The sequence below is a fragment of the Miniopterus natalensis genome, chromosome 9 (assembly GCF_054644295.1).
Source record: "Miniopterus natalensis isolate mMinNat1 chromosome 9, mMinNat1.hap1, whole genome shotgun sequence".
NCBI classification, from domain to species: domain Eukaryota; kingdom Metazoa; phylum Chordata; class Mammalia; order Chiroptera; family Miniopteridae; genus Miniopterus; species Miniopterus natalensis.
The window spans coordinates 13,420,708-13,431,398 of NC_142089.1; the positions used below are offsets into that span (position 1 = coordinate 13,420,708).

Sequence of the window (10,691 nt, forward strand, 5' to 3'; positions counted from 1 at the left end):
TCATTAATTTATATAATTTACTAAGCTCCCAAGTATAACTAATAGATATTTATTAACCTGTTTGGTATTTATTATATTCAGAGATTCATGAATTTAGCAGTGATGAAAATCTGCCATTATATGCTCTGAGGCATAGTCCTTAACGTCCAAATTCCTGTTTTTAAATGGAGGAGTGGAATTTATAAGTTCTAACTAGTTCCTTTTTATTCAAGATTCATTCTCCTTCCCTTCCTCTTTTCCTCTCTGGAAAAGTGTTGGGAATCAGGATGGTTTTTCATCATTGTAGCTATGAAACCACATTATATATTTAATCATCTTTAAATACTCACTACCTCTCCCTGCTTTCCTCTCATGTGTTTCCTAGCCTTTAAAAATTGTTTATGTAAGATTGCCCTTTATTAAAACTAGCAGTAGCTTTAAAATATAGTTTTATCCATGTAAGTGCTCATAATTTTTGTTTTCTTCTTTGTAAATTGTATTGTTTTTCTACAACAGATATGGGCTTGTTACATTGAATGGCTTCTGCCTTGTATTTACTCATTTGAATTATACAGGTAACAGAATAATGCCTGCTTATTACACAAGTTAAAATAGCATAAATACAAACTTAATAAAATGTCGGTGCTCTTTAATTACATTATGTAACCTCTTCCCCAACACTATGCATCCTTTTTTCTATGTAATTTTGCATTGTACGTAAATGTGTATTTATATATTTACATTATGCAGTTGCCTTTTTCACACATTATGTGGTGGAAATTCTTCCAAGTATAGATCTACTTCATTTTTTAGAAATGCTGCTTAATACTTAATAACACAGATTTTTATTTAACCATTTCCCTGTTGGTAGGCACTTAGATTGTCACCAGTTTTTTTATTATGAACAATGCTGCCAGTGAATGCCTTTGTACTAGATTCCAAATAGGTTAAAAAGGTTTTTCTCTCCAAAAGTCTGTACCAGTTAATATTCCCACTAATGTGAATGTATTCATTTCTCCACACTCCTGATCCTGGTGTGTGCATGTGTGTTAATCCTTTAAATTTAACTGGGTTCTCAGAGGCAAAAAAGGGTGTTTTGATTTTCATAATTAACTTAAAACTGACCGTATGGCTTCTGTTGTACTTACTCATTTTTTTTGAGAACTCGAAAGACCTTGTTAGGATCGAGTATTACTTGGAGAGGAACAGTGCTACTTAAGTACGAAAGGCGAGGAGCTACTTTCTGGTGGCCTGCTACTGCCTTCTAGTGGTTAATCTTCACATTTTCTCTGTCTCAACCAACCTCAAATTCCTTTCTGATGGTTTATCTTCAAAACTTGTTATGTTTATTGAATCTTGCTCGTTGGTACCTTTTGGTACTTATATTTTTCTTTGTTTTGTTGGCCATTCTTATATTGACACATAAAAATTGTATCAAACTAACTCAGCTTTCTTTGTGTTCACTAATATACCCTTTATTCTGACACTTCTAACTGTGAAAAATCACCTAACACTCTAGTCAGGTACAGCAATTCAACTTCACTGCAGGTGCTGTGCTAAGTCCAAAATGATAGAAAGAACAGTAATTGCAATGTTTTGTCAGCTTAACTTTAGTTCATGTCTTACATCTGGGATTATAAGCATCGTATGGTATAAACCTTGTGAGTTTAGGATATTTTATTTTTCTATTGGATACATTTGAGAATTAATTCAGAAAAAGGATTGATTTAGAACAGGTTGAAGATTACTACGAACTGGCTCAAACTTGACATACCACTCACGTCCATTTCAGGCATTATTTCAGGGTTGGAATTCAGGCAATACTATCTTCCTTACCGGCCAGGCTTCTGTTCATTGTAATCATACCAAAAACCGCATCCTGATACTAATATGTATTTATTCTGTATTTACAGCTTTTGATAAGAAGCATACTGAATCCTTACGTTTGCTGGTCTATAGTCCTGAGATTCTACTGTTCTTTTCTTTTTTTTCCGCTTTAAAGCACAACCATGAAGTTTCCTGTCATGCCTTGGTCTCCTTACTAACCTAACTAGTTCTCTCATTCCATTTTCTTGTTAATTTACAAACGTCACATTTCAGTTGACTATATGCGTTATCAACAGCTTGTACATAATTAAGGAAAGGTTGCATTTACTGCCCTTGGATTTTTTCTCTTTTGTTTTTTAATGGCTTGATTCCCCGTCACTCCTTTAGTTTCAATTGACCTTCCCTAACTTCTCAACTTTGTTTTACTGGGTTCCAATGCTTAACTGTTTCCTCTAAGAAACAAACTAGCTTGATCCTGGCTGTGGCTAGAGTGACTTTTTATTAATAAAATAGGTAGCTCTTTCATCCTGATATTGTCTGTCACTTGACATAACACATTCCAGTTTGTTTGATATTCACCTAAGTAAGAAATATTACCAGTTCTTTGCATTTTTAAAGTGGCTGTTATGTTCTAGAGCAATATGCAGTACCGACCTCACTCTCAGCTTTCCATAAAGATACAAGAGTCAAGTACAAATATTGTCACTCATCTGACTTTAAAAGTGTCTGTTCTACATTTTTACCTAATTTCCTTTTGAACCATACCCGTACATTTAAGAAATCAACACTTCTCTACTTAATTATTGTCCTTTCTCAGCCTGGACCAGATGTTGACCAAGTGTCCGATGTGTGCGTGGGGAAAGTGCTGTGGCTTAGGGGAGGTGCAGAAGAAGTGCAAGATGCGGGCTTTACCCCACAGCGCAGCACGGTGGGGGAAGTAAGCGCTAGGCCTGAATTTAGTAACAAGAATTAGAAGGAATAAGTTCTTGAGTTAGTAGACTATTAGTTTAATGTAAACCAGCCCTGAGTTTTAAAATGTAAAGCTTTTATTTATTTTTTATTTTTTTAAATATATTTTTTTAAATATATCTTTATTGATTTCAGAGAGAGGAAAGGAGAGGGAGAGAGAGAGATAGAAACATCAATGATGAGAGAGTCATTGATCAGCTGCAGCCCGCAACCCGGGCATGTGCCCTGACTGGGGATCGAACCCCGATCGCCTGGATCCTAGGCGATGCTCAACTGCTGAGCCACGCCCGGCCGGGCAAAAAATGTAAAGCTTTTAAAATGTAATAGTAATCGCCCGGCCGGGCATGGCTCAGCAGTTGAGCATCGCCTAGGATCCAGGCGATCGGGGTTCGATCCCCGGTCAGGGCACATGCCCGGGTTGCGGGCTCGATCCCCAGTTGGAGGCGTGCGGGACGCAGCCGATCAATGACTCTCTCATCATTGATGTTTCTATCGGTCTCCCTCTCCTTTTCTCTTTCTGGAATCAATAAAAATATATTTAAAAAATAATAAATAAGTTGCATAGAAAAGTTACGTTTATACTGTAGTCTGTTAAGTGTGCAAGTCTTTTAGGAGTTGTGACCTTTTTGCTGGCGGAGGGTCTTGGCTCCGTGTTGATGGCTGCCACCCGTCAGGGTGGTGGTTGCTGAAGGGCGGGGTGGCGGTGGCGATTTCCTAAAAGAAGACAACAGTGAGTCTGCTGTGTTGGTTGAGTCTTCCTTTCTTGAATGATTTCTCTGCAGCACCTGATGCTCTTTGATAGCATTTTACCCACAGTAGAACTTCTTTCAAAATTAGTCAGTGCTCTCAAGCCCTGCCGCTGCTGCTATCAACTAAGTTCACACACTATTCTAAATCCTTTATTGTCACTTGGACAATCTCCACAGCATCTTCACCTGAAGTAGATCTCATCTGAAGAAACCACTTTCTTTGCTCATCTGTTAGAAGCTACCCCTCATCCGTTTAAGTTTTATCATGAGATTGCAGTGATTCAGTTACATCTTTAGGCTCTACTTCTCATTTTAGTTCTCGCTGTTTCCACCACATCTGCAGTTACTTCCTCCACTGAAGTCCTGAACCCTCAGTGTCATGCATGAGGGCTGGAATCAGCCTCCTCCCAGCTCCTGTTAGTGGTGATATTTTTGACCTTGTCCCATGACTCATGACTGTTCTTAACGGCATCCAGAATGGTAAATGAATCCTTTCCAGAAGTTTTCAATTTCCTTTGCCCAGATCCATAAGAGGAGGCATGATTTATGGCAGCTATAACTTTACGAAATGGATTTCTTAAATAAGACTTGAAAGTCAGAATTATGCCTTGATCCATGGGCAGCAGAACTTCAGTTTTCCTTTGCATGCATTCTCAGCTTGGCTAATTGTTTGGCACACGAGGCCTAGCTTTTGGCCTACCTTGGCTTTCAACATACCTTCCTCGATAAGCTTAATCATTTCTAGATTTTGATTTAAAGTGAGAAATAATGTGATTGTTCCTCTCACTTGAACACTTAGAGGCCATTGTAGGGTTATTAATTGGCCTATTTCAGTATTAACAAGGGAGGGAGGTTTGTTTTTTTTTCCAGTTTAAACATCAACTATACTAGGCCCTAATGTGTTCATCATATGTGGGCTATTTAGTTATTAAGATTTTACAGATACCACTATCTGAAACTGTCATGCTTGTTTTTATATTTATTTGAACAAATTTGTTTGTCTCACCCCCTGCCCCATATAAGTAAGGCCAGGAGAACAGGAACCTTGTCTATTTTGTTCCGTGTGCCTAGTGTCAGAGTGAGCATTTGACAGTGAGTGACTGAAAGAGTCATGTTTCTACTTGGGGGCCCGGGGGTTTTCCTTCTTACAGTGTTCCCATCTTTCTTTCAGCATTGGAGAGGGGCCTCTTGAAAACACTGCAGAAACTGGATGAGTATCTGAATTCTCCTCTCCCTGATGAAATTGATGAGAACAGTATGGAGGACATTAAGTTTTCCACACGTAAATTTCTGGATGGCAATGAAATGACATTGGCTGATTGCAACCTGCTGCCCAAACTGCACATTGTCAAGGTAGGCCTGTGGGATGTGGTGTCACATCACTCTTCTGACATGACTGGGAATCTGCCAGTGGATTTTAATGCTGTTTAGGCCATAGGTGAAACAATTAAATGGAAAATTGAGGTGTATGAAAAAGAGGAATATTCTCTTTTTCTGTGACTGCATAAAAATTCACAGATGTAACAGGTAACTTTGAATTGGAGTTTGCTACACTAACATATCACCAAATTCTGTTCTGTGATCACCTGGCTTTTTCTATTCAAGGCAAAAATGTGTATTGAGCATTTATTGTGTGAGACACTGCTAAATAGAATAGTAATGAACACTAGTTGTGCAATAAAGATTAAGATCAAGAAAAATAGAGATCTGAAATAGTGTGTGTTTTAAGGTGTATCTCTGGATGGCCAGGGCAGGCGTTTGCAGTCAGCGTCACTCTTCCGAATCTCTGGTGTGGCTTGCAGTCCTTATCGTCATCTAAAATTCTGGTTAGAATGAAGGTCACTTCTAACTTCATTCTCCCCCTCTCTGACGACATTGATGAGAATGGCATAGAGGACGTTAAGCTTTCTTCCAAACGGAAGGCGTTCTCAGAGGTTCACAAAATCAGTTTTCCTTAAAATCAGATATATTTTTGGTTAACATGAAAAGGAAATGTTAACTTTTGATCTTTTTGTATTTCAGGTGGTGGCCAAAAAATACCGCAATTTTGACATTCCAAAAAGAATGACTGGCATCTGGAGATACTTAACCAATGCTTACAGTAGGGACGAGTTCACCAACACCTGTCCCAGTGACAAGGAGGTTGAAATTGCGTATAGTGATGTAGCCAAAAGACTTACCAAGTAAAACAGCACTTATGAGAGAGATGTCTTCACATCTTTTCCTGATTAAGAATATGCTTTTCCTAACAGACTGCTCTTCCTCCTATAAAATAGAAATTTTATTTTGCATGAACATGGCAGTTACTCAAGATTAGGATAAAGGATAGATAAGGTATAGTAGTTATCTTTAAGCATACACTCCTAAGCAGTATTATTTTAAAATTATTTTACCCTGCCTACCTCCCCTACCCCATATCCTCCTCTCTTCTAATTTGGAGACACTTCATCCCAAACATTTTACTTTAGAGGTAGTTTGCTCTCTCTCTAGAGCCCTCACCATTGTGTCCGTTCACTGTGTGTAGATGGCAGGACTTTTGAGGTGCAATGTTTAACTGTCAAAAAGTAACCATGACCTCATCAGTCAGCCCCAAACTGGTGCATAATGCATGGTACAAGGAATATTTATGTATTTTTGGAATTTTATAATATTTAGTAAGAGTATATGAGAGGATTGCTACTGTATCAAAATACTCTGTTTCAGTTTAGTCTATCCTGGTGATGTACTCAAGGGTGTCACCGCGAGAGGAGAGCCTCTGCAGAAAGTCACTACAGATTTTGCTATTCTACTTTGTACATGGATTTTTACTTTTCCTAAAAGCATTTATCCTTTATACCAATGATAACACCTGACACTATGTAGAAGCTGAAAGTTTAAAGGGAGGGATAATATTCTCAATCTTTTTTGAGCGTTTTATCCATATAAGATAAACCAATGGGCACCTTATATTCTGTTTAAATGTGGTGTTTGCTGTATGTATTTTGCCCAGTGCCATTCATTTGGAACATTATTGCTTTCTCCTTGATTTTAAAAAGCTCCTTTTTAGGTAGGCATAGACCTCGCTGTGTATAGATCTTTTGAGCAACACTACATAAACTGATACTGATTTAGCTATAGCAGTACAATGATTAGTAAGGAAAAAATTAACACAGAAATTAACCTAAGGAATGTAGGGTGGGTTTGTCAAAATAGCAAATAGAGTTTTGTTTCTAAAGCATATTTAATGTGGGTAATCTAAAGAATGCATTATCTCTCCTGTATTGAAAATAAGATAAAACACAGATTAGCAGCTTTTCCATTCCACCTCCATTCACTGTTGGACTTTGGGTAAAGGATGGCTTGCTCCTTTTGGACTAAACTATAGTTGTTATGGTGAGTGCGTATTTACTGCAATGTTTCCTAATGTCTGTCATTGTGTTTCCTTCCATTAAATTTTTCTACAGCCACACTGAGGAATAGCACTCTGCATGCTTGTTTGTTTTTAAATTGAAGTCCTAAACCAGGAATTATATGAGCTCTAACAAGGGAGGGTGAACTTGGTGAAAATAAAACAAAAGTTTGCTATGTATTCATTTTTTAAAATTGGACTTTCTAAGTACTCCAAAGATGGGGTTATGACTATAATACATTTTTGGTAATTTTTTATACCTAACTTGTTTAAGAAGTGCTATTTCTCATAGGCTGTTTTTGGAAATTTTAAGTATATTGCTTTAAAATGGCAATGATTTCCTCCCTTAGATATGCTGACATTTAGTAAGCACTGGCTTTATGGAAGCAGCCTGATTTTTATAAGCATTCTGCATTTTTTTTAACCTACCAGTAATTAGTATACAAAGATAAACAAAGCTCCATATTGTATCCATTTGGCTCAGGGAGATTTTTTTTTTTTTTTGCTTTGCCTTCCTTAAAACTCCTTATTGCGGATCAGGAGTTTGAGCACCCACCTTTATGTAATTAAGATTGGGTGCTGATTTATCTGGTTCCAGGAAGAAGTACTATCAGGTTATCTATTGAGACATTCTGTAGCAGTAGCTTCAGTGGGTAAAAATGTCAGATCTGCACCAGTACACAGCCAGCCATCACTTTTCACCTACTTTTAAACAGTGGTAACTTGGCATTCAGGTGATGCTGAACCTTGCCTCAGAGCTTAAAGTGTGAAAAAGATCCAAAGAAGGGGTGTCAGTTCTTTCCGGTGAATGGTGGACTAAGTGGTGTGGAGCAGAGGGCTAATGAGGAAAGAGCAACATTCCTTAAAACAGAGTGATGAAAAATTCATTCTGAAACTCAATTGTGAAATATTTTGACCTTGGATATTTTCTTTCTACAAAAAAATTTATCCTATGATTCCACCTGCCTGTCCCTCTCTATGTCCAAGGAAGGTAGGTCTGTTATGATTTCAATGAAGGCAGAATGATTTTTTTTCTCTGTAGAAAGACCTCATTTTATAAGGGAAGTTAGTCAAATGAAATTGAAATTATCAAATAGACAAAAGCCAGTAAATAGGATGATCCCAACAAATACTCTTTTACCCCATCTTATATTTGTAGAAAGATCATAGCTTAAATTTGGTAATAAAAATTTTCATGGCATGAAATTCATATAGTGTATGGGTTGATATAACAGAAATGTCTGGTATTATTTCTGCAACTACTGAATCATTTTCCCCTTCATTTAAACTAACAAGATTAGTCTGAATGGAAGCTCTCATGATTTTCCAAGGGAACAGTTTTTGTGTTCCACGTTGGAAAGCTCTCTACAATTTCAGTTGATGACTTCTTTTTTTTTAAAAAAAAAGTAAATGCAGATTTTTCTATATAGTTCTGTTATCTTTTACTAGGATTGTTGTGATAGAATTCATATAAGATTTTATTTCTTGGTAACTTTGGCTTACATAACTTATCTTTAAGCCCTTGAACAATTTGTATACAATTAAGAGATTTCTGACATTTATTCTTACCCTAAGTTGATCAACTCTAGAATTAGGCAGTTTTACTTCTCTCTAGAGTTGCATGTAGATAGCTTTTATTTCTCTGCATTTAAAATATCCATTTAGAAGACATCTACAAGGTAAAAATAATAAGAAATAAAAATGTATTTTTTCATTAACATTTTGATACACATTTCATCAAGTTTATTGATCAACCAATTTCTACACCGGTTATAATAGTATTTGATTCAAAGCGAGGAAAGCATTCATTAATTGATATACGATATAGGCTTTTTTTTATTCCATTCTTTACAAATTTATCAAGATTGGGGCTTTCAAAATTATATTTTTATCATGGGAAAAAAATTTCAACTACCCAAGTCATAATGTTGAGCAGAATTGGAGTATTTTCTTTAGAATTACTTGAAAGGGTAAATGAAAGCTTATTATAGAATGCTTGTATTTTCTTTTGTCTCTGGATCCAGTATATTGCTGGCAGCTATTGTATTAAAATAAAGTATATTTTCACTATCATTAAAGGTTCTTTTTTCTGTCCCTTCATGAAAATAAATAACAACTTGGGGTAAAAGTGTTTTATTTGAGACTTTTTTTTCCCCCCCACAAGCGGGTGATTTAGCACAATTAATACATTAAAGGAAAAACCATATTTCAATAGGTGCATAAAATAACTTCATAAAAACTTTCATGATACTCATTCTTAGCAAAATAGGACCAGAGGTAAAAAAAAAAAATTTTAATCTGAAAGAGATATCTGCCAAGAGCCTACAGCAAATTTGATGTATAAATATGAAACAGAAGCCCTTTTATTAAAGTCAGGAACAAGACAGGATTGCCCTCTATCATAGATATTTCCAGCTATTTTCCATAGCTGCTTTATTAGAGGCATCCTATTCAGTGTGATAAAATCACTGAAAAGAATTGACCAAATGATTGATTTTTGCAGATGAGTGCACATACAGAAAAATCCAGAACAGCCTACTATTAGAAATAAGAAAATTCAGCCAGATTACTAGATACAAGAATGAGGAACAAGAATCATATAACTACATACTAATGTTTACCATGTTAAAATTAATGGATAAACTAGTAACATTGGTTTCTTCTGGAGGAAAACTGGGTGACTGAGGAAAATGGATGGGAAAGTGTCCATGTATACTTTTTTGAACTTTTAATATTTGTAACAAATATATTACCCTAAAAAATAAGTGTTTTAAAAAGATAAACTCTAAGATACTTAGGGCTGTCTAACAAAGAATGTACAGTTCCTTTATGAAGGAAAGCACAAAATATTAAAGGACCAAATAGGAATCTGTTAAATGGATACATATACCATGTTCATGGATGTGTAACTTAAAAGCATAAGAATTTCAATTCTGTCTCAAGTAATTTATAAATTCAATGTATTTTCCAACAAAATCTAAATAGGGTTTTTTTTGGGGGGGAGGGAACTAGATAAATGGATTTTAAAAATTCATATGGAAGAATTATGTTGCCAAATAACATATTTGGGGGGAGGGGAGGGAAAGGAGACTTGCCTGAAGATACAAAGACTTAAAAGCTTATAGTAATTAAGGGCTAGGATATAGTAGGCCACAGCAACACAACACTCCTGCTGCAACCTACCAGGGGAAAAAGTGATTTAAAACAAAATAATATTTTTAAACACCAGGAAACTAGAAGCAGTAAAGACTAACTGAACTGGAATTTCAGAGGAGGAAGTCATATGAGGCAAACTGCCTGGCCATTTTCTTCCCTGGAGGCATTTGCTGATTCTGGGCCTGGAACTGAGGTTTGGGTTTGGGCCATGCAGAGGACCTCTACTGGAGAAAGGAAAACCACAAGTTCTTTGGTTATAGGGCACACTGGAAACCTGAGACACCCCAAATACATGACTGGTTTTCTTACAGGACATTTGCTGAACTCCAGAGCTGTACATGACATGCTAGAAACTAAGCCAAGGGCTTCAGAAAGGCAGAGTGAAATCTCCCACAATCACAATATTTAGGAGACAAAATTTCAGGAGAGGGAGGGGCTTCCCCAAACAGCAGCCTTGGGGTTGCTTGGCACAGGATGAGAGTGGGAATTGACTGCAAACAGGCATGAGGGGTCTTTTGGGGATGACGGAACTGTTCTAAATATGGATTGTAGATAAGGGTCTAGTATCATACAGAGTTCTTACAACTCAATAATAAAAAGCCACCCCAATTTAAAAATGAGCA

The 10,691-nt window shown here is 36.6% G+C and overlaps 1 protein-coding gene across 1 annotated transcript in view; it reads left to right on the forward strand.

The window, feature by feature from the left end:
• The window catches only part of CLIC4 (CLIC family member 4), a 51,388-nt gene extending 42,348 nt beyond the window's left edge, over positions 1 to 9,040 (forward strand). Inside the window, exons 5-6 of the mRNA XM_016216291.2 lie at positions 4,696 to 4,877; positions 5,547 to 9,040. Coding sequence (XP_016071777.1) covers positions 4,696 to 4,877; positions 5,547 to 5,711 — 347 coding nt within the window. The 3' untranslated portion in view covers positions 5,712 to 9,040. The remainder of the gene's footprint in view (positions 1 to 4,695; positions 4,878 to 5,546) is intronic.
• Positions 9,041 to 10,691: the final 1,651 nt, after the last annotated feature.